Source organism: Thermobia domestica, chromosome 8, assembly GCF_964235325.1.
Source record: "Thermobia domestica chromosome 8, izTheDome1.hap1.1, whole genome shotgun sequence".
Lineage (NCBI taxonomy): Eukaryota > Metazoa > Arthropoda > Insecta > Zygentoma > Lepismatidae > Thermobia > Thermobia domestica.
In genome coordinates this window covers 232,671,747-232,697,888 of record NC_137461.1, presented here as the reverse complement: position 1 = coordinate 232,697,888, position 26,142 = coordinate 232,671,747, and the positions used below count along the sequence as shown (strand labels likewise).

General features: G+C 37.3%; 1 protein-coding gene across 6 annotated transcripts in view; it reads right to left on the bottom strand.

Moving 5' to 3' along the window:
* Nucleotides 1–26,142, bottom strand: part of LOC145693489 (uncharacterized) — a 156,407-nt gene that overhangs the window by 8,394 nt on the left and 121,871 nt on the right. For all 6 annotated transcript variants that reach the window (XM_081769533.1, XM_081769532.1, XM_081769535.1 and 3 more), the window contains one exon: nucleotides 12,983–13,135. In XM_081769533.1, the coding sequence (XP_081625659.1) occupies nucleotides 12,983–13,135 (153 nt within the window). The remainder of the gene's footprint in view (nucleotides 1–12,982; nucleotides 13,136–26,142) is intronic.

The following is a 26,142-nucleotide window of genomic DNA, read 5'->3' as shown; positions in this document are numbered from 1 at the left end:
TTTAATTTGGATCCCGCCTGTATTCCCCTGTGTTAACACACAGATCTCAAAATCAACTGGGAAAAACTAAGGGGTGTACTAAATGTGTGTACAAAATTTCAAGCTTCTACCTTGAGTAGTAAGGGTGAGAAAACTATTTGACAATGAGCTAAGAATATTCCTACAATGCCCCAAATGACCCGGATAGAATATAAAAATTTCCTCAAACATCCCTATTTATTCTAGGATCATGATTTGTACATCATTCTTTTCAGAATAAAACAAATTTAAAAACCGTACCCTTCAAATGTCTCCATCATGTATTTGGGCGGGTAAATCACGAAAAAAGGAATTTTCTGTTAAAAATATATATATATTTTAAATTTTTACCTCTGTGGAACCCTCCCCCTGTTTTAAGGCAGAGATCTGAAACAAACCTGAAAAATACTGAGGGGGTGCACTGAGTAAATGTGCAAAATTTCAATCTTGTAGGTGCGAAAAATAATATTCCCCAAATACTTCAGATTCCCGTATAAAAGAGGATCTCAGGTAAGAGTTTCCTGAGACATCCCTATTTATCCTAGGAGCATAGTACGTACATCATTTTCTTCAGAATAGAATAGCCTTTCAAACGGTACCATTCATATGTCTCCATCTGAGGCGGGAAAATCACGAAAAAAGCTATTTTTGTTAAAAAAATATCCTTTTTAAAAACATTTTTGCCCCTCTGGACCCCGCTGTTTCCACACAGAGATCTGAAAACATTGAAGATTATTAAAGGGTGCAGTAAACGAGTGTGAAAATTTCAGTCTCCTGAATGCAAAATGTAACCCGCCAAAAAATAATAATAATAGCATAACAAAAAATATCTTTTTAAATTTATGACGTCATACCTCAACGCAGAAAAGCGTGAAAGCATATGTAACGTGTTCTAAAATGCCTCCAGTCATGAAGAAAACGAAGTAAAAAGCCTTATTGGTACTCTTTTAATCGAACAATGAAATCTACCCTATCACCTAAAAATAGGTGACATAATTTAAAAGGTTAAGCATTAAGGAAAAAGTAAAGCAACGATTATCAAAATGGCACTTTTTTTCACAAAAGTTACTGATATTTGGCAGGGGCTTATTTTTAAAAACTATTACTAGCTTGCGGTATGAAATACATAAATTTCGCCTAAAGTTATAAAATTAGAAAAAAAAATGGAGGGGATAGGACCCCTCTAAATACACCCTACTATCTGGGAAAAAAAAAACAGACACGCACAAAAAAGAATTTTCGTCTTAAATGTCGATGGTGATTTTCCCGTTGGAATAGTTAACGATTTTAAAACCCAAACCCAATGATACGAAAAGGAGGAAGCAGGATTACTCCGTTACCTGTTCAAAACGGGATTTTCCCTAATCATGTTTGACATTTTCTTGACAAGCCCCATGACACTTGTTTCCATACTATACTCTACATTTGAGTCTCATTGTATTATGATTATTAACTTCCATAATCGAAATAACAGAACAGAAACTAGATTTTACTTATTTTCACTTTAAATTAATTTATTTCGGAATTCGATTTAAATCAACGATTTTTATTTGAAAAATCAAGTGATTTAAATCTTGATTTAAATCAGACTGATTTAAATCAATCCACCCTGTGTGGGGGTAAAGGAATTTCGCACCTGCTAGCGGAATAATGATATGAGCTGAAAAGCAGGTTCAGGAAGACACAAAAATCATATCGACTTGACATGTTAAACGCATGTTACATACCTGCGCTAGAGACTCTCAGTACGTCATTTAGGGATTCACCGGATGCCTGTACGGCAGCGGTAATGAAACGGTGCAGTGAAGATAGAAAACATACAAAAGAAAGTTGTTATTCATGGCACGATTACACGCACATGTACCAGGTTATCATAAGTATTGCTGTTCGAAAAACTCTGGAGATGTGACCACTTGACAGAATGCAACCAAACTTGATATGAGTACATTTGGGAACATGCAGAAGCGATTGGTGTAGAAAATAAATTTAGTTTCTATTTTTGCCACCAGAGGTAATTGTGGTGCTGTACAATATCAAGTAAGTGCAGCGTGGAAGAAAAAGGACACTAGTGATGCTAAAAGATTGATTGATTACCAATGCTATTAATCCGCATGGTCAATGGCGGATTTACGGGAGGATGGGGCTTTCAAGCTGAATCGTCCCTTTAAAAATCTTGGATATCTTACAAAAACAAAATTATTTGTTAGTCTTTCCTGTGTTCATAAAGTGCAAGCTCCCTCCAAAATTCTAGGAAAAGATTAGTGTCACATCTCGCCTCCAGAGGTTATTGTGTTTCTTTTCAGTGTTAAGTACGGTAAGTGTGGTATGGAAGACAAATGATATTATTGATATTCAATGTAAGAGAGGCCATAATTATGCTCCCGTGCGATGCGTGGCATTGATTTGTACTCCTATTAATAACCCCGTGTTTTTAGTGATGTGTTATGGTGATGATGGTGATGTAGGGTTCTGCCCAAAGGCAGGTCTTTGATGTGAAGGTCCCTGGGCTAGGAAAACCATGGTGACTAGTACCGTACGAGATGATGATGACGTTCTAAGGACAGGGCCTACAGGTTAACATGGGATCTGACTCACGTCTGTATTTACCGATAATCGAACCCAGGACACGTTGATCATAAGGCAAAGAGTATTAGAAGAAAAAAGAAGCAAATATCAGATCACCATCAATTCACTTCTGGCACATAGTGGCGCTCAAACCCTTATCACTGAAACACATGCAGGTGTAAGTAGGTACCTGAAGAGGTAATTACAGCCTTTCTTATCATTTAGCATCACTACTGTCGTTTTTCTTCCGGGCTGCACTTACTTGGCATTGCAGAGTGCCCAATTACCTCTGGTGATGAAATTGGAACTAATTTTGTTTTCTACATTAATCGCTTCTGCATGTTACCAAATATAATCCTACCAAGTTTGATTGCATTTTGTCGAGCGGTCACGTCTCGAAAGTTCTCTGAACAACGATACTTATTTTATGATAACCAAGTACAATAAGAGTCAAAGCAAAAATCACTTAGCATGGTTGCATAATCTTAGTGGGCAGTGGAAAATGGAGACAGAAATTTGCAAAGAGAGGGCAGAAATAAGAACAAGTGTAACTAGTCGTGTCATGTAATGCAATAACAGGCAGACTCTACAGCGATGTACTGTATTTGTAACGTATTATCTTACACAGAGTAACACTACAAACTATTAGGTCAACTTGCTGACAATAACCGTACCTAAAGATGTTCTGAGTGCTGTCCACCCACATCTATGCAACGTGCTAATCGTGACTCTCGAATGCATTCCATCACACCAGGTGTGTTGCGTAACTGTTCACATGCGGTTTTGTAAGTCGGCAAGTTCCTTTCCCTAAGTGTGAAGTTCCTTTCCCCGCATTCGAGACTGTCTAGCTCCGTCGCTGTCCACTTCCGAACTATATGTCATACAGACTTTTTTCTTGTTTTGGTACGAGGAATCTGTGGTTTCATTTTTCGCCTTACTTTTGGAACACCCTGGAGATATATATATATATTCCATTCTTAATTAGGGATTTTTTAATAACTATATATACAGGGTGTTAATGAATTATACCGACAAACTGTAAGAGGTGATTCCCCACATCAAAAAAAGAGAAAAAGTTCATATAGACCTGTGCGGAAAAATGCCTGCTTTCAGAGCTAGGGCTGTCCAAAATCGCGAAAAGGCCAAATTTCAAGAGGCTCTATTTCGAATTTGAGAAACTGTGGATGGAGGTCCTTATCAGAGTGAAGGAAGTCACACATACACAATCCAAAAATGCACATTTCATTAATTTTCAATGGGTTCACAGAATATTCCCTGTAGGATGAACTTCCCAGACATGCCATCAACCGAATTTTGACATATGCTCTAACTTTATGATTGGTACAAGGTATTCAGGCTTATTAGTGAAGAAAACGTGAAATATACTGCGACGAAATACATCACAACACACATTATTTCGAACACAAAAATACATGAAGCTGCCGGTTCCTAACACTTTCGACTTCCTTCCGAAGCTTTGGGTGTCCATTGTTGTTAAGATTTACTTCCTGCCTATCTTGGACCCTCCTTGAAACCAGGGTGTATCTGGAAACTCTATTAACAGCATGTCTGAGAATTACACCCTGTGGGGAATACTCTGTACACCTATTGAAAATGGATGAAATATGCACTATTGGATTGTGTATGTGAGACTTACTTTACGCTGATAAGTATCACCATCCACAGCTTCTGGAGTTCGAACTAGGGCCTCTGGAAAGGACCCTGCACTTTTCTTATGGAAAGTGGCTTTCGGCTAATGTTGTTGAAACTTCGCTGGTTGATAGTTCTTAACATGTGGATCAAAAGTCTCAATGGGCACAAAGACGGAAATCCACTTCTTCCCCCCAAAAAACCGCCTCCAATTAGCTGGGGGGGGGGATTGAACTGATTTCAGCATGTAAAACAATTTGTTGTTTTAATCAACTCAACAAGGACCCCAAACAACCACATGTTAGACTATCAAACTACCCCACTTGACACCGCCCTTTGCCCCCACTTATCTCCCCCCCCCCCCCTTCGCGAATTACCTTACGGATGTTCCATATTACTGTAGTTTATAGTTGCGCGTATGTGTTGAAATACCTACAGTTTTGGTCTCACCGACGATATAATGGGTTTCACGTATCGCTGATTACGAATCTGAGGTGAGAGTTCTAGAATTCAAGATGGAGGATCAATATGGCGGATCAAAAACACGAAACTCCTGAATGTAGTCACAAATAGCTGTTTACTAGGGTATTTTGGGTCGTTGGTTATGAATCTGAGGTCAAAATTCTTGAATTCAAGATTGCAGATCCAATATGGTAGATAAAAAGATCGAAGCCACAAATCGTAATAGACTAGAGGGTTTTTAGATCGCTGTTTAAGTACGCAACTTTCCTTGATACTTCAGCCACCATGTAGAATTATTCTGCACCCTTGCCCTTTATCAAAACCCACCACAGATATTCATCAATTATCTGTTCATCATTTTCATCATTTCGGTTTGCAGCATCTAATGTAGTACTTAGCAGTGAGTCATCGGGATATCTAATATTCTGTAAATGTCGTGCATGGCCTAAATACCACAGGACACTTGCAACGTGCGCACATGTACCAAATGTACGAGCACCGCTTTGACATGTACAGTAGTAACCTTGAATAACATTTTGATCATAATCCTGGTCATTGTGTTAGTAGACAGAGGATACCGCGATGCAATTCCTTTACTGGAATATTTAGGAATTGATCATAGAATGCCCGCACTCCTACTACCGCGTGAAAGACAACTATCAACAGAAGATGCGAATACTTCTCGACTAGTTACTAAAAGTCGATGGATAGTCGAGGCAAGAAACGGGCATCTAAGATCTGTTTTTAAGTTTCTAGCACAAACGTTGAATCTGCAACATGCAAAGAAACTGAATAGTTTCTATCGCATAGCTGGAGCTATTTTGAACAGATACCATCCCGTTATTTTCATGCAAGATGCAACCATTGAAAAAATGAAATGAAATCTTTGAGTTTTACGTCCCACGGTTATGCCGGTTAGGCTAAAGGAGACGGTGATGATGAGTAATGAATGAAATGGTGGAATGAAGAAAGTGGGAGGAAACGGGAGAACCCCGAGAAAACCCACGCACACGGTGTTTGTCCACCACAAAGTCTACTTGGCGGGGGCAGGGATCGAACAAATGCAACCATTGAATTAGCTAGAGAAATGAGAAATAGGTCAATCATGCCGAACGTTGTTAAAGCAAGAGTGGAGGTAGGTAATCTTATTAGAAGGAACGGTCAATGGGTACCACTGAATGATCAAGGCCTAATTGATTTCTCTGTACTTAACTAAACTACTTACGAGATTTGACTGTAGGCACATATCAAGTAGATCTCTCATCCTCTTACGTCCAAGATAAACTAATACGAGATAAGGATGAGCAATTCCAGCTTGACGAAAACGTAACTGAACCGGGATTCCTGCGCGTACGTCTCTACTCAAGGTTCCGCAATGCAACTAAGCATCAAGTTTTCATAGCATATGTAGCTAATGATGAAGATGACCAGGATTATGATCAAAATGTTATTGAAGGTTACTACTGTACATGTCAAAGCGGTGCTCGTACATTTGGTACATGTGCGCACGTTGCAAGTGTCCTGTGGTATTTAGGCCAGGCACGACATTTACAGAATATTAGATATCCCGATGACTCATTGCTAAGTACCACATTAGATGCTGCAAACCGAAATGATGAAAATAATGAACAGATAATTGATGAATTATTTTAACACCGTTCAGCATTAAGATATCTGTGGTGGGTTTTGGTAAAGGGCAAGGGTGCAGAATAATTCTACATGGTGGCTGAAGTATCAAGGAATGTTGCGTACTTAAACAGCGATCTAAAAACACTCTAGTCTACTACGGTTTGTGGCTTCGACGTTTTTATCTACCATATTGGATCTGCAATCTTGAATTCAAGAATTTTGACCTCAGATTCGTAACCAACGACCCAAAATACCCTAGTAAACAGCTATTTGTGACTACATTCAGGAGTTTCGTGTTTTTGATCCGCCATATTGATCCTCCATCTTGAATTCTAGAACTCTCACCTCAGATTCGTAATCAGCGATACGTGAAACCCATTATATCGTCGGTGAGACCAAAACTGTAGGTATTTCAACACATACGCGCAACTATAAACTACAGTAATATGGAACATCCGTAAGGTAATTCGCGAAGGGGGGGGGGGGGAGATAAGTGGGGGCAAAGGGCGGTGTCAAGTGGGGTAGTTTGATAGTCTAACATGTGGTTGTTTGGGGTCCTTGTTGAGTTGATTAAAACAACAAATTGTTTTACATGCTGAAATCAGTTCAATCCCCCCCCCAGCTAATTGGAGGCGGTTTTTTTGGAGGAAGGAGTGGATTTCCGTCTTTGTGCCCATTGAGACTTTTGATCCACATGTTAAGAACTATCAACCAGCGAAGTTTCAACAACATTAGCCGAAAGCCACTTTCCATAAGAAAAGTGCGGGGTCCTTTGGCTTTTTCGAAATTCTGGACAGCCCTAGCTCTGAAACTATGCACTTTTCGCCATAGGTCGATATGAACTTTTTCTCTTATTTTGATGTGGAGAATCACCTCCCACAGTTTGTCGGTCGAGTTCATTAACACCCTGTATATATATATATATATATATATATATATATATATATATATATATATATATATATAGTTACGAAACAATCCCTAATTAAGAATAGAATTTTGTTTTATTTTTCTTTGTTTTACTTCCTATCACATAAAATAAAAGAGCATAGATCATAAGTACATTCGCTACATGCTTCATCAGAGGGAAACGTACGGGAAAAAAAGAGAGAGAGAAATTAAAATACAAGGGTTGGATTTTTAGTAATAGCAACAACGGTATATCTTGAGAAGTAGAGTACTTACAAGGTTCGAAGTTTTACAGGCCCTCGATGTAATCACCAGCATTGTGAATCACGCGTTTCCAGCGATGTGGAAGCCGCTGGATGCCGTTGGCAGTGCCTATTCCCTGGATAAAGCGGATAGAGTGATTGGTCGCCCGGAGGAGATCATCAACTGAACGGAAGCGTGTCCCACGAAGTGATTCCTTCAGTTCGGGAAGAGATCGTAGTCGCAGGGACTTAAATCTGGAGAATACTGAGGGTGATACAGCATTTCCCAGCTCCAACAATGCAACAAATCAGTGACCGTACTGCTGAATGTGCCCTTGCATTGTTATGCTGAATGATGGGTGGGTTCGTCAGAAAGTTGCATTGTTTTCGTTTCACAGCTGCTCGCAGATAGTTTTGCAAAAATAGCAGCAGTACTCTGCACTAACGGTGTGTCGTTGGGGGTACGGTATGGTTTATGAGTACACCAACCCAGTCGTATGCAATGATGAGCATAGCTTTTACACTGGTTGGGGTATTCTGAACTGTTGTTTTTCTCGGTGACCCAGGATGACGCCACTCGTTTGATTGCCCTTTCAGTTGTGGTTCATACATTCTGGCCCAGGTCTCATCAATAGCAGTACGAAGACCTCACCTTCACGTTGATAACGCTCCAAGTCTGTTCGAGTTGGCACCATATCGCAGCCACATGTGTTGTTCCGTCTGATCATGTGAAACCCACCTTGAGGTGATTTTACACAATCCCAGGATTTTCTTCAAAATTTTCAGCACAGTCGAATGCGCTAGTCCTGTATCGTTGGCCAATTGACGCATCGCGGCCTTCCGATTCGCTAGCACCAACGCGTTCACGTTCTGCATATCTTCACTTACAGGAGGATGGCTGGAGCGAGGCATGTCTGTGACATTTTTCGTCCGTCATTAAAGGCTTTGATCCACCTTGCTACTGTACGGTATGGTAATGCACTTACAGCATAAACATCTTGCAATACTTCGTAGCACTATTTTGCATTCCTAGCCCTAGCGCATTCAATTTTCAACCAGCTCCTCTGATCTTGCTTCGTAAACACGAGTGTATTCCGCGAGCACTCACGCAGCGTGACTGTAGTCCACGAGCACTTACTCAGAACTGCCTTCAAACTGCTGGCGCGCATGGAGGGAGGTGAGTTCATGTGCTCTGAGGGAGAGTCGGCATCTAACCCACCGCTGGTATGAATTATAAATAAATTGCTTTTTCCCCGAGTATATGTATAGCAGTGTTGCCATTACTAAAAATCCAACCCTTGTACATAAAAATAACTGTGAAATGTTTCGTTGCTTGTTTATTTGAATCTTGAATCAATTTTCATATTGCTAAGGTTTAAAACAGAGAAAATTTCGTGGCAAAAAATAAAACGAAAGGGATGGATTTTGCGTTAATATATATGCGTTAAGGGTTAGGTGGTAGAGCAGCCATGGCTGAACCTCGCCCGCTTCAATAAAGACATTTTCATTTTTTTCATATATAGTTAGTGTAGACAATTTACCCCGATACGCCTCTCTAACTTTTAAACTAATATGTACATATGGCTCACATTTCTACCTACCATGCAAACCGCGAAAGTACGATATTGTTTGACATACACTGTGGTATCGGCAGGTTAACAGTGTTTCCAACCCATCATAAAGTTATATTTTTGAAATAGCATTACGTCAGGTTATTATATATTTCGAATCATTATGTATACCGTAAACTTACAATACTACACTTAATAAGCAGTGTTGCAACCTAAGGATGCTTTAGTATCCCAAACATTGAAAAATCACAAAATATTAATGGACTCTACGACAGTAATAACGCAAGTGAAACGGACGACAATTAAAAGTTATAATGGAGTATCAAGACAAGTGTTTACCTTGTATGTTTAAATGGTCCATCCTGTCTGTATAGCAAACGGAAGCTATGCCGAAAGTTTTAGATACTGAAATTAGAATAACGTTGCCGTACTGAAACGTATTACGTTTAAAAGCTTATGCCTTCTAGTGGTGAAAGGTATAACTGCAAGACTGCACGTTTGTTTGTTTGTTTGAAAATTAGAGAGCTGAAAATGTAAGCTAGTTTCAGCGTGTCTGTCGGGAACAATGGAGCTCGAGCGATTTTTTTAAACAATTTTAAATACAGTTTAATGCAAGAATAGTGCCATGATCGTTTAGAAAAGTGTTTCTTGAATTCTGTTCCTAAAAGCCCAACCACTACAACTGCTTTTAATTGGTTTGCGAAATTTAAACGCGGCCGACAAAGTATGAATGATAAGATTCGCTCTGGGCACCCTATCACCGTAGTTACGGATGAAAATATGACAGCGATAAGAAATCTTGCCGTATCAAGAAGAAGATCGCCATATCGCAGAGGAAATTCAGTTAATTTTGAAGATTGTATTAACTGCAGAACAATACATAATACGAGATTATCTCGGCCTTTTCAAGCGTTGCAGTCGCTGGATCTCACATGTGCTTACCCCTGAGCAAAACGATGACCGCGTGGAATGGTTAAAAGATTTTCACAAGCGCAAAGTAAAGACGTTTGTAATATCTTCACAGATAACGAAGCATGGATTTATAACTATGACCTCAAAACAATACGGAAGTCACCAGTATGGTATTTTGAAAATAAAAACTCCATCTTCGAAAGTTAAACGAGCACAGAGAGTGGGTAAAATTATGGTGGCATTTTTTCTTTCTCTAAGAACGGCCATGTAGCAACTATACAGTTAAATGATCGATGGACATTGACAGGAAAGTTGCACGTTACTTATAGCTTTCCGAGTGTCTTCGAAGTTTGGAGATCCGATCAACAAAGTCTCTACTGTCTCGCTCTCCATCTTCATCACGACAATGCACGGCTATACACAGCAGTGAAAACTTTGGAGTTTCTACAGGAAAGCAGAATCCGTATTTTACCGCATCCGGCTTATTCTCCAGATTTAACTCTGCGTGACTTTGCCTTCTTCTTGAAACACAAGAGAAAGCTACTTTCAAACAAATGAAGAGGCTATCGGAGAGCATAATAATGAAATTGTGATATTAAATATATATATATATATTTGACTCGTGGTTTTTAAGAATGCAAAAATATATTGATGCTTGTGTGGCCTATTTTGACTATATGGTTTTATGTAAACAAATTCATTTTTCAATGAGCATTTAAAAACTTTTGGCATAGCTTCGTACACATATATATATACGAGCGGCTCAGAGCTCAGGTGAATGGTAAGCGTCAGTTTTGGTGAAATTGAGTTATTAAGTATAATATGTTGTATCGAACTACAGAAGAGTGTCGAGGTTGTTTAATTTGGGAAATGCACCTGCAAAAAGAAGTTTGTTTGATATGTGTCATTGTATTGAATTGCTTGTGGAAAGTCCCTTCTTTTCCAGTTTACTCAAAACTTAGAAAATGGAAACTCTGATAATAAAGACAAAGATAAGAAAGTAATGAAATTAAATTTAGAGAGCAAATACTGACTTGCTGAATTCTACATATTGTTTAAGGTAGTTAGGGCTGCCATCCTTCCGGAATAAAACGTAGGGACATTTCATGCAGCTAATAGAGGAGAAATGTACTCGAATTAGCTTGCTATTTCCATAACATTGAAATATACGTTAGTCTTTCTAGTGAAGGGTGATTAATATCTATCTACAGTCTTTCTATTTAAAATGTGCCCTCGGAAAATATGTGAAACATACTTCAGCCTCACCCACGCCACCCTGTTACGGAGAAACTTTCCTTTGCTTTGGGTTAATAACCTTGTCTGCATCCAACCATTGAAGGATCTCGGTCACAGCAACTTGTCTCTCCTCTTTCGAGGGAGAAACGGGAACATACACGTCGACAGCAGCGCCAGAGACTTCAAGATTAAAGAAAAACACAGAACAATGGTAGGCAGGTAGGTAAGTATGTAATAATACATAGGCTACATAGTATTTAAGTTGGACATGTATGTTTCATTATATGATATGGAAACTATGATTGAAATTGTGTCACTTTCCTTTTACTAGTTAAAGCCGTTCTATTTCAAGTATGCCCCTGCTATACAACAATGAGGAAGCTAAATAATAATAATCACAATTTCATGAATAAATGAAATGAAATCTTTGAGTTTTACGTCCCACGGTTATGCCGGTTACGCTAAAGGAGACGGTGATGATGAGTAATGAAGGAAATGGTGGAATGAAGAAAGTGGGAGGAAACGGGAGAACCCCGAGAAAACCTACGCACACGGTGTTTGTCCACCACAAAGTTCACTTGGCGGGGGCTGGGATCGAACCCAGGACCCCAAGCACCAGAGGTGAACGCTCTACCACTGAGCCACCGCGGCCCCCAATTCCATGAATAAATCAACAAGTCTAGACATTTTAACGTTGTGACAGTGTCACACCGGGACGCGGCACGTTTTTACGAGCTCGGGACGGGTGCTAGTTAGTTTTGAATTTGCCCACATGGAGATTTTTATTAAGTGCTCAATTTGCAATACCGCTAAGAACCGAGAAATTGAAATTACACAGTATACGAAGTTAACCTTTACTTTCATGACAAGAACACAATACCTGAACTTCACACAAATGTTCATTGTATCAAAATGCTACATATATCAAGTTATCAGCTCAGACACTGTTAATCGAACATTTCTCTAGCGAGTACAATGAAAACCAAGGTGCCGAAACAAAAATAATGTTTTTCCAATTTGTCTACGATAAAAGCTTCACCATACGTAAAACTCTTCATCCAAAACTTGGAGTAACGCTTTTTAAGTCATTGCCAGTACCTATCATCTGCTTACCACCAATATGAAATACTGGTATCAACCTACAGTCAGTTAATATTGGAACATATATCTGCTCCATGATAGTAATGAATAAGAACTGTTAAAATGGTACCAACTATATATGTACCTTCCTTGATATTCCTGCTCAAACGAAATATAGAAGACAGTGCATTGTTGAAAGCATGCTTTCTTCGTTGATGAAAAATGAAATTTTTCAGTTTATCTCTCACGATTATGCTCTTTAGACTAAGGAAGACCATGATTGAAGCAAGTGAATGATAATGGAACAATTGGTGGAATGAGAAATTGGTGGCAAACGGGAGTACCCCGCAAAAACCCACGGATACGATATTGTCCACCACAAATTTACTTGGTCAGAGATCGAAACAGGAACCCCACGTACCAGCGTTAAGCGCTCTATTACTGAGCCACCGTGCGCCTCTTAAGTAACACAAGAGTAAGTTGTATATCTACAAATAGTATTCCTGATAAATGTGTCTACTCCTTCACTAACGAAACTTTTTATTTCTTCTTTTCATTACGCTTGAACTGAACGTGAAACGAAATAATATATTGACGCTAATATGACGATAAACTCACCAACAGTGAGAAATTTCTATACTAAAGCTCCTTTAAGAGAATACAACCAGTTAATAAACAAACTGTAAAATTCCAAAAAAAATTACTTACTCTGAGTTCTTCAAATTTGACACTGTCAACAACTACAGTGATATTGCCTCCGGAAAATGAGATTCTGGCATCACCTGTTCTGTTTACAGATGATAGTTTTTCAGCCCACCCTTTCGTTGCTTTAAAAGATCCGCAAACAGGTATAAAGAAACGCTGTAAGACAAAATTATGAATTTAGAGCTGTTATAGAAAACTAAGGAAAAAACAAAGGAACTAAACATTATTTTAAATTATGTTCGTTAATATTATGGAATTTTAGTAATATTTAATGTGAAAATATACTTAAATTAAAGATAATGATTACCATGCTGGTTACTGTTATTCTTTATTGATGAGATACTGAAAAATGAAAGAAAACCGTACTGTCGTGTCAAGTGCAAAACGCTAAAGTTGGTAAGTTTTAACTTGAGGGTAATCATGACCCTAAAAAAATCGGTTTACTTTGTAAAAATTGTCACTTCTCATAACGTAATTTTGAATACAACTAACAACAAATACATCATATACGTTATGTCCATCTACTTTATTCTGATCAAAAGCCAGTTTCAACAGTAATAGACCTCGCAATACGTTGAGGACACATTCTCCAATGCAGGCACGTAGCCAAGCGGAGTGGGGGTCCGGAAGCCCCTTCGAGGTCAGAAATGAAAAAAATTAAGGGAGGATAACATGAAATGAAACGAGAAAAAGACGAATCGACGTTAGAAATTTAAAAAGAAACTACAAGAAAGCTTTTGGTTACTCTTTCTTATGAGGAGATTTGCATTACTTGCAATACATGGTGGCGAGGTGAGTGGGATATCCTGGAAGAGACGGGGAATTTGAAATTTCCGGAAGTTACGCAATTTCTGCTACTAGTCAGGGAGATTTCAAACTTCTGAAAGCATAATGCCGGTTGTGTAACAGCGTGGACACTTTTGATCATAATTTTTCGTCATCGCATCCTTGCAGTATGAAACATGTTATCTCAAAAATAATTTTCTACTACTCCTTTAACCTGTCATTTGGAACAGACAGTAGTTGAAGGAATGATAAAAACAAAAATTTATGTGAAAAGAAAGTTCTGTTAACATTTGGTTCAACAGAGAAAGGAACGCAGATATTGTAAAATATTTTGCAAGACATTATTGAGTTTGTACACTCATGTCCAAAATTATTGTCGCATATGTCTAAATATGTTGTTGTAGGAGTATAATTTGATAACCAATTCGTCAGGTATCTCTTATAATGTTAGTATGTGTATAATCGGCAAAGACATGTAAGTGGCAAATTTTGTCAAAAGAACAGTAAATAAGAACAATAAAACAAAAATAAAACTTTCTTGTTCATTTAGCAACATTTCGTTTTACTCACTCTAATTTTCGTATTTATAATTCTTTTCCAATGAAATTTACCACAAATAGTTTATTTATATCCCTATGTACATACCACAACAAGAATTATAACTCTACCTGTCTCCATAGCCGAATGGTGAGGCTCCAAAGTTGACCATTTTCCATGTCTTCTACAATTCGTAAATTGTACTCCCCATCTTTGATGGCCCATTACTTGGCGGGAAATTTTTTTTCGACAAAACAAAAAAATTGTGATCGAACTACAAAAGAGTATGAAGGTTGTTTAATTTCGGAAATGCAAAAAGAGAAAAGTTTGTTTGATATGTGTCATTGTATTGAATTGCATGTTGAAGGTCCCTTCTTTTCCAGTTTACACAAAACTTAGAAAATGTGACATACTATTACGTTCGCCCGAGCCACTTATATACTTATATAAGAAAATATTGTTGTAAATCTCATAGAAATGTATAACTTTTGTGTAGTATTTTCGGCAGCTAAGGAGAATAGTTATTAATATTTTTATTATTTTACTGTTTTACATGGACATAAATAATAAACAAAAAGTATATAAGAGGCAACTTTGATAATGAAGACAAAGATAAGAAAGTAATGAAATTAAATTTAGAGAGCAAATACTGACTTGCTGAATTCTACATATTGTTTAAGGTAGTTAGGGCTGCTATCCTTCCGGAATAAAAAGTAGGGACATTTCATGCAGCTAATAGAGGAGAAATGTACTCGTGCTATTTCCATAATATTGAAATATACGTCAGTCTTTCTAGTGAAGAGTGATTAATATCTATCTACAGTCTTTCTATTTAAAGTGTGTCCTCGGAAAATATGTGAAACATACTTCAGCCTCAGCCCCGCTACTCTGTTACGGAGAAACTTCCTTTTGCTTTGAGGAAATAACCCTGTCTGCATCCAACTATTGAAGGATCTCGGTCACAGCAACTTGTCTATCCTCTTTCGAGGGAGAAATGGGAAGATACACGTCGACAGCAGCGCCAAAGACTTCAAAATTAAAGAAAAACACAGAACAATGGTAGGCAGGTAGGTAAGTATGTAATAATACATAGGCTACATAGTATTTAAGTTGGACATGTATGTTTCATTATATGATATGGAAACTATGATTGAAATTGTGTCACTTTCCTTTTACTAGTTAAAGCCGTTCTATTTCAAGTATGCCCCTGCTATACAACAATGAGGAAGCTAAAATAATAATAATCACAATTTCATGAATAAATGAAATGAAATCTTTGAGTTTTACGTCCCACGGTTATGCCGGTTAGGCTAAAGGAGACGGTGATGATGAGTAATGAAGGAAATGGTGGAATGAAGAAAGTGGGAGGAAACGGGAGAACCCCGGGAAAACCCACGCACACAGTGTTTGTCCACCACAAATAGGGTCCATACATTTCCCGATTATACACATGGTATCAATATTAGAAGTACCCTGCAAAATGATTATCAAATTATATTCTTACAAGAAGACAGTCATAGATATGCAACAATCATTTTGGACATGAGTGTACTTTTTATAATAGTGAATATGTACTTTTTATAATAGTTCAGGTCGTAATGAAAAGAAAATCGTTATACTTGAATGAACAGAGGAAGAACGTAAATATTGTAAAATCATTTTCAATACTTTTTTTTTTTTTTTTTTATTTTACTCGAGATTTCTTTGTAGTTTGTTATTAAAATACTAACCAACATAACCTCATTTTATTGTCCTAACAAACCAATATATGTTGATAGTAAAGTAGTTTAGATTGATTGGGCCTTCAGTGTTTCATGTCACGTGAACGCCAATGAACCACAAAATTATTCCCACAAAATACGTTAAATCGCCTATATGCGTGATTTCTTTACATTAAGATGAGTCTAAAAAACATTTCAAAAAATAAAGAAAAGTATCCCAGCTGGGCGTGAACCACCAACCTCATGATTACCAGCCGCGTGTTCTTCCGACTTCGCCACTTAGGCGACGAAGAAAACATCGCCTGTAGAGGGATAAATTTTTGAAGTCTTCTTAATCTGGAAAATCAGTGCTTCTTTAACCGTGTATATTAGACAATAACTGTTTGGGGAAGAGATAAAATGCATTCGCCATGTAATTTTATAACAAAATAACACGTGTCAATTTACTTTACTTCTTAGTTCTTCCAAATTAACTTTCTAATGACCGGCGACACTTGCCATCTAAATTAATACAGTTATACGCACTCATTTCAAGATGTTTCACTTCATGATGTAAAGGCAGGAATTACTCTTGACAACCTGAGTTCACTTTAGGAGCAATTCATCATGAAAAAATAATATATATAACCGCATGCATATCACTGGCGATAGTTCGTGTTGGTCCCTTCGCGATTCTCCGCGACGAATCGAAGGAGCGTAGACCAAAGTCCTCGCTGCTACGCGGTGGTAACTTTCAACACCCCGACTCTAGATATCTGTTTAAACTCGAGAAAATCCTGCCACTTGTGGTACACTAGCGGCAATCTTTCGACGCGTCGTTATATCGACGATCGACATTTACCGACAGGTGGGCCACTAGGTCTTAGCGACGTTTACGACATGGGGTCGCTACCTGAGTAGCTACTAAATCAATACTTACAGAAAATGCCAATGCTTTCAAAGTTATTACAGACAATGCCCCAATCCCCAAATGAGAATTTGGCAGGCAAATATATTAGAAATAGGAATCAAGAATAAATTTAGATTTCTGGGCTTTCGGCATCTATGACCATGTTAGCTCGTCACGTTTGAGGGATGTCCCTCGGCGAGCACACTATCCAGAAAAGGGAAAAAAGAAAGGATTGGGGAAGGAAGGAAGCGGCCTGGAACATATAAGTTAGGTACCAACTCGGCATTTACTGATGTGAATGAGGAAAACCTTATTCAGGATGGCTGGCATCAAAAGGCTATATACTTCTTTGACCCAGTGCCCCCACCGGGAATCGAACTCGAGACCACTCGCACCAAGAATGAAGATCTACAAGGTCAAGAATATATTTGGAATGGAGAAAAGTTTCGTTCTAACTGTAAAATAATGATATCATAAAATATGTAATTTAAATTATGGAAGACTAGCTGAATACTAGTTTCTCGCACGGGGAAAATAGGTCTATTTGAAATATCTGAATTTTTTGTCTGGACTCTCTTTCTTCTTTAGATGCATATTTCAATAGATATGGAATGGTAAAAACCAGAAGCGAAACCCTATGGAAGTTCACATCGGTAAAAATTAATATTTAGTAATTTATACAAGACTTAATATTTTACTATTGTGCTGCCAAAATGTCTTGAGGCGTGGCAAAAATGCGAACTAAAGCTCACACCCCGACACACCCACGCGTTGAGCCAATAAGGGTTCAGCAGCTGCTAAGCGAGAGAGCCTTAGCGAAAGAAAGTGGAATTCCTTCAGCCGATAGCAGCGCCTGAAACGGAAGACTAGATATCAAGTCAATGTGGTGTATTTATAATTCTAGTATATAGGTTGTGAGGACAAAATGTTCATAATAGCTTTAGCTTGTAACAATAAAGTAACTTTTAGCAACGTGACTTCCCTTAAAAGCTGCCAGTAGCAAAAATCAAGACATAACGAAGTGCTAAATATGTCCACTTGTTTCCCTCGTTCTCTAACCTATTCCCTATGATTTTATCTTCCCTTGATGTTCTAAGTCTATTGTTGGGCATTTTCATGCCTGGTTTTCCTTCCTAAGTTTATCCGCTTCCTCAGTGGAAATGTACGGTTTATGTCAATAGTTTACGTTAGAACCATCGAAAATATTTTTATAACATGTGACTATCAAAAACGAATAACATTTAAATGCAATACTGAATGAATGCATTGATACGGAGTGAAATTTCGAATTTCTGTTACTTTGTTATTGAAAGTACTTTAATAAAAGGGATACGAGACACATGAAATATAACAAGACAATGATGAGAAAGAATTTACTGTGATTGATATACAAGTACGTATCTAGGCTATTTTTCGACACAGTCGCCATGAATCTTCAGACATTTCTGGTAGTGTAGCACAAGCTTCCATATACTCTCTGTGTCAAACTATGGTCCCTGAGAGTGCAGCCAGTCCACAACTGATGTCTTGAGCACCGCACTTCGTTGAAATGCTTCAATGCAACCCACTTTTTTGGTGAAAATAATGAAGAAATTACGGGGGACAAAGTCGAAGCTGTAACAGGGATGAGTGAATGGTTCCCATTGAAATCTTCGAATTGTCTCAATAGTACGAGCGGGGGGCGCGGTGGCTCAGTGGTAGAGCGTTCACCTCTGGTGCTTGGGGTCCCGGGTTCGATCCCAGCCCCCGCCAAGTGAACTTTGTGGTGGACAAACACCGTGCTCGTGGGTTTTCTCGGGGTTCTCTCGTTTCCTCCCACTTTCTTCATTCCACCATTTCACTCATCTCTCATTATTACCGTCTCCTTTAGCCTAACCGGCATAACCGTGGGACGTAAAACTCAAAGCTTTCTTTTCAATAGTACGAGCAGTGTATGGGTGGGTGTTCTGACGGATTTATTTGTTTATTTCGCGTTCAAGAGACACAGTATTGTACATTTGCACATGCGGTATAGAACATGTCAAATCATATTAAGCTCTATACAATAAACTACTACAATAGTTCTTATACATCATATTAGTATTACTACATGATACATATTTATACATAGATATACACACCTTATCTATTTATCTACCTGGTTTTATTCATAGTGCAAGAATCTTTTTTTTTTTTTTTTTTTTTTGTACACGTTATGCTATCTTCATTTAGTATTTAGTAAACATGTATTTAAGATATTTGATTATAATAATATATGAATAAGAATAACTACTCATGTAATAATAAAATAAAATAAATACCTTCCTATTGATTCATACAACTACAACAACTACAAATGTCTAGCTTGAGCATGTTCATAAAATTCCGAGACAATATGAAAGCAGTGTTCTTGTACGTACTTTGTTATTCTTTGTTTAAAAGGGTGATCAGATTTTGAGTTTCTTATGTTGATGGATAAGCTGTTATAAATTTGTATTCCTGTATATTTTGGACTTTTTTGGTAAAGTGCTGTATTATGAATGGGAATTGGAAGATCGCTTTTGTTTCTAGTATTGCATGTATATGAATATTATTGTTGCATTTAAGAGACGTTTTAAGGTATTTTCTTATAAAGATTGCCGTTCGCAATATATAAAGACAAGGCAGTGGGCGAAATTTAAGCTCTCGGAATATTTTATTGCGTGATACTCTTGATTTTGTACCTTTCATTGTTCTCAATACCCTTTTTTGAATTTGAAAAATTGTCTTACTTTCTGCTGTGTTTCTCCAGAGTACTATTCCATACGTATGTAGATTCTCAAACTGACTGTGATAAATTACTTTTAATGTTGATAGGTTAAATGAAGTTTTCACACTTTCTAAGGCATAGTGCACCTTACAAATTTTATTTTGGAGTACAGATACGTGCCTATCCCACGTTAGTGTATCACTTGCCCAGAGTCCTAGAAATTTCGTTGTTCTAACGTTATCTACATATTTATTTTTAATAGATATGATTGGATTATTTACATTCGTATTTCGAGTCTGGTGGAAGTTTATTACTGAGTTTTATCGGTATTTAATTTCAATTTATTATTTTCAAGCCATGAGTTTAATTCTTCTATTGTTTGTTCGATACTAACTTGCATTTTACTGTAGGTATTCAGTAATGGCTAGAGTTGTATCGTCAGCACACATGGTTGGTTTGGCTGTTTTTATGTAAGCTGGAAAATCATTGATGAAAATTATAAAGAGAGTAGGCCCTAAAATCGAGCCCTGTGGCACCCCGCATTTTATTGGTTTGATGTCAGAGGTATACTTGGAACTTGTACCCCGCTGATCCGTGTGATCAATTACTACGGTTTGATTTCTACCTTCTAAATAGCTTTGGAACCATTTATTTACAACTTCTCTTACACCGATATCGTTTAATTTTTCGAGGAGTATTTGATGCGAAACAAGGTCGAATGCCTTAGTTAAGACTAGAAAAATACCACTACATATTTTCCTGTCGTCTAATGCATCACGGATATAAACGAGATAATTAAATATTGCCGTCTTAGTTAACTTTTTGCGTTGGAAACCATTTTGAGCAATGTCTGTTTTATTATATTTTTCTAGGAAGCTTATTATAAGTTTTTGCATAGTTGATTTGATATTTTTTGCGAAAGGCGAAAGTAAGACTATAGGTCTATAGTTTTCTACCTTATGTTCTACCTAATGCCTATCACCTACTTTATGAATTGGCTTAATTCGTGCTAACTTTAATTTTTGAGGGAAATGCCCTGATGAAAAGGAATGATTTATAAGATATGTCAACGGTTCCTCTATATGAGCGGAACTTTCCCTGAGTATTAGCATTGGAATGTCATCAAAAGTACGGACCATTTGTCTTCTTGTTTTGAAATTATTTGAGCAACTTCGTTAGGTATTACTGGATGAAGGAATATTGTTTTTTGTATCCCATCTTTAGTAATTTTATTTCAAAGTTAGTACCCGTTATACATTTATTTCCGATTTCAGTAAAATAGTTGTTCATAATATTAGCAACTGATACTGGGTCAGTTATTTTAGTGTCTCCATGATTCAATTCAATGTTTTCTATCTCCCTAGAAGAGGCTTTACTATTTGTTTCACTCTTTACTATTTTCCGAAGTATTTTTGATTTATATTTTGAACGTTCAATTCGTTTGTCATAATCCATTCTTTTTGCTATTTTTAATACAATTCTACACGTGCGCTTGTAATTCGCGTAATATCTATTAAGTTCCAGGTTCGATAACTGTTGTTTAACTCTTTGTGTCAACTCTAATTGTTTTGCTGGACTTCTTTATTCCTGAAGTTATCCACGATTTTGCCATATGTTTGTAAATTTTATGAGTGGTTGTCGGAAATGCTTCATTACAGTAATAACCCTATACATATTAAAATTAGAAACATACTAGAGCGTAGCATTCCTCTCTGCCGATTTTGGATGGCACGCACATCGCAGATTATTCACTGTTTGACAATACACATCTGCTGTAAATTTTCGTCTTGGTTCCGAGAATTTCACAAGAACCACACCCTTTTGATCCCGAAACATGGTTGTATTGTATTTCTTCGATTTAGGGGAGCCAATGCACTGTCTTTGCATTGAATGCTGCTTCGACTCCCCAGTGGCGTACAACATACAGGTTTTATTCCCCCTCCAGCGGGCCTAAATATCACCGATTGCTCTTTGTGAGCGTCTGTCAGCACTTTTAGCATCTACCTCACACAAAATTTCCGATAACCGAGCATATCAGTCACAATTTCATGCACTATTTTTCCACACTTCTGAAAACTCTTTGGTGATTTCAGTTATTGTAAACCGGCGATTGGATCGCACTTTCTCGTTAATGAGTTAAAGCAGATATCCGTTTAAGCACTACGCCTTCCACTACGCTCATCGTCATGAATATTTGAACACTCTTTCCGAAACTCCTTGCACCATTGCCTGATCTTATCTTCACTCATTACTGTCGGTCCATAAATGGCAAACAATTTCCGATGGATGTCAGATGCATTCTGTCCTTAGGCGTTCAAACTTTGTATGAGAGATCTCACTTCACACTTGGCGGGATTTTGTATTACAGCAGCCATTTCACCTTACTGTTACTCGCACGTATGCAACTCTACTTGGGCGATTATATCTCTGTTGCAAGCACAGAATACTAGGGCATGCTCCTGCATATGATCAACTTCATCAATGTTGCCAACTTCGCGTAAAACAATTCGGCCCTTTTTCGGCATGAGTCTCTATAATAAAATGAAATCTTTCAATATAATGTCCCGCGCTATGCCCTTTAGGTTAAAGACGACGTATGATCAAGGCAAGTGAATGGTGATGGAAAAAACAGTAGAATGAAAATGTGGGAGAAGACTAGCGAAAATCCCGAGAAAACCCACTGACACTACGATATTTACCAAACTCACTTGGCCGGAGATCGAACCAAGAACTCAAGGCACTTAAGGTAGGCGCTCTATCACTAAGCCACCATGCCCCACGCCTCGTTGAAATATTTTCCACAGCTAAAGAAATTTACCTTCAGTTGAATAACCGTAATAATTAATAATGAATTCTTTAAGGTGGGTCACCACCCGGAAGTCAGTACATATTTTAGCTCATTCCCTTAACTTCTGCGCAATGAAACGTTACATATTATAAATATTGTACTATAAGATAGAGTTATGTTTCAGCTACAACACAAGACACTGATTCATTTGGTTGTGTCATTTGATACCGAAAAAGGTAACAAATAAAAGAAAATATTTGATTCGTTTTACAATTGGCACACAAGATGGCACTTACTGTTAGATATTACTAGAAATGCTCCGTTTTATGAAATGGTCATTTGTAGATAAGTTAAATGAAATCTTTAAGTTTTACGTCCCACGGTTATGCCGGTTAGGCTAAAGAAGACGGTGATTATGAGAGATGAGTGAAATGGTGGAATGAAGAAAGTGGGAGGAAACGAGAGAACCCCGAGAAAACCCACGAGCACGGTGTTTGTCCACCACAAAGTTCACTTGGCGGAGGCTGGGATCGAACCCGGGACCTCAAGCACCAGAGGTGAACGCTCTACCACTGAGCCACCGCGCCCCCCAAATGGTCATTTGTATGCGTAAAGTATTTTAAAGTAATGGTCTTATTACGAAATAGATATATTGTTTGATCGTTTTCCGTGTTATGTTTCACATTTTATTTAAATATTAATTTACATTTAAGGAAATAGATTTTGAGAAGAAACTTGCGCAGAACGCCATAATGCGTTGTCGCCAAATTTGTACGTTTACTGTGGTAGTCACAATAACAAAATTCCTGGATTCCAGCGTTGCACTTCGAGAAGCGGAACTTAGCTATGAATTACGATACGGTCAAAAACTAATTTTTCCAGTAAGTATCTAAGCAGAATTCCATGATTACTTCCTTTATTATCAGGCATCAGTAAACACTCAACACTATCTGGCAACGCCGCTCTATTCAAGCAACGTTTAGCATAGGACCGAGAACACCTAGTGATCCACCTTAAAAGAGAAAGCGCTCCATAAACAAAGATTCATCCACAAATATATTCAAGACACTGGAGTAGTAGCCTAGTTGGAGAATGATAAATATTATGTTGTTATGAATTTCGAAAATACTATTCAAGATGATTTCCTACTTGTGAAGTTCTATATAATCACTTCTTTCTGATAATTGCGTTGAGCATGACAGTCAAACAAATCCTGAGTTAAAAAAAAAAAAAAAAAAAAAACTACGTAAATTAAATTTTGTTGACGTACAATATGGAACAACTTTACAATCCAAATGCTCTCAACATTGAATCAGTTCCTCTTGAAAATATTACGTACAAATTATTATCTCGCTTCTGCTTAGAAGAAATTCAGAAACTGAAAAGAAGTCAGAGTCATACCTTACGTGTGCGCTGACTTTTTAAGATTCTGTAACATTAACTGTTTTATTATGATTATTTTACTTTTTATACATTACGGTTAATGCACTTTGTGGCATTTTATAACCCTTATGATGTATATTAGATGCTCACGTAAGACAAATTGTACGGTTTGTTTCTTTAAGAACAAATATGCTTTATCATATATGAGGGTAAGAAACAAAATTTTATATAGTAAATTGTATAGTGTAATGTTTACAAGATGATTTTGTAAAAACAAAGAATATTAATATCCCATCTATCAATACCAATTCTGGAAATTCTATCTCAAAGTGGTGCAGGAAGAAGAAAATTCGGTTATTATCGTTTGTTTCCTTTTGTTTTCGTTTTGTTTGTTTCCTCGTATGTTATTATTTACGTTAATATGTCAAAGTTTATGTGGCTATCTTTAGAGAGATTTAACTGACAGATTTTCTCAGAAATTTCTGCTGCAGTTGCTTGCTTCTGCATATCTGTGTTTTTAACAAAAACCTGCAGTCTTGCAAGTAATGAAGTTAGTACACTATGTGCTAATGTTTAAGCAACAATACAGAATAATGTGTTGAAATGAAAGCACGAAAAAAGACATAAGGATTATTTTGATTCCCAGAAAATCACATTTTATTCATTATTCCATGCACTAAAGCGGTATCACATAAGAGCTACTTTTTTTTTTTTTTTTAACGAGTTTCCAGAACAAAAAATTAAAGGCTTAAATATATTTGAAATCTTGGTAGTTGGTGAGTACTTCAAATTATATGCCCGTAGCAAAACTCCCTCTTTAGAAATTGATGCGTGAGTACATCAGGATTTTGAAACACGTGTTTTTGGATAGCGCACATAGTAGTTCCTAAGTGAAGTCTTGACCGACTACGGTCGGTTCCATAGTATTGGAGCTATGTACTTTTATTTTATTTTATTTTATTTTTATTTATTTATTTTTTTTCCATGTTTCGGCAGCCTGTAACTCCGAAATGACCGATTTCTGCACCCAGGTTGATCTACAGTTTTTGTCTTATCCCGGTGTCAGGCATCATCTTCCAAACGTTGTCAGGGTTGTTTTGAAATACCCTGTATATATGTTTATATTAGAGATGTCGCTAATCAAATATTTATTGAATGATTGAAAAATTATGGACTTAATTGATACTGAAATTTCAATTTTTACGTATTCATTTTTTATCGGCAGAAAATTATAATATGTTGATATCAATATGTTGTTATTTATGTTGATATACGTAAGATTATATGATTATTTCTTGGAGAAAGTTAATTGTTATCTTTTCACAGAACCTTCTTTTGTTTCAGTTCAGTGCTTCCAAACGTATGTGCCTTACATAATAATAATAAAAAAAAAGTCGTTTTCAGATGTAACGTATCTGAAGTAGCACGCAACACATAATGTTTAAGCAACATTGCAAAGTAACTCGTTATAAAATCTTTTAGATAAATAAGAAATGAAGAGTAAATTTTATGAAAGGGCCTATCCGGATGGAATGATGTGAACAGACTTTGGGGGAGATGGCTGAAATTCTGCTCAAATGCAAAAGAGACTACATTGATTTTTTATTCGAAAAGCAAATTGTCCTAAAATGGATGGAACATAGTCAAAGCAAGCACGAAACAGTAACATTATAGTGGGGTAGCATAATGATAGAATCATGCATATTGTGATAAGAACATAAAATTTTGCACAGAGCTTACTAACATAGTAACAAATAAATTTTGACGTAGACCCCAAAAATCTGACGACAATTTCCTGGAATTCCAGGCGTTGGAACATCTGGAGCACTGGAGAACGGTATGTTATCGCTGGAATAGCTATTACGTGAAAACGGCTTGACCTACAGAGCCAAAGTAAGACTCAAACGCAAGAGAAATAACAAGCCTTTAATTTAAATTCTATATTGTCTTAATTGAACATCATCCAGGGCCGCATGAGGAGCCCAAAATTCATTAAAAAAAAAAAAAAAAAAAACTATGGTGTACTTTTTATTTGGTCACTTCATGAAGAAAAGTTACATAAAATAGTAATAAAGTCAAAAATTTAAATTAAGTAAACCACAGTTTCTTGCTGTAGTAATTGCATCAGTTTATAGTCATTTACAAATACCATCATAGGCAGACAAGGCTGTGCATCGAAGGAATAGGTCAGCACATTTACAGATGTTAGTGCACAGAGATTTGCATCCAGAACGAACAAGTTCTTGGCAGTGCTTGGAAAGTTCTGGTAGCACAGACCATAAAGGTGTATACCCTGAATCACTTCTTTTCCAGCCCCACTGTTCAGGATCT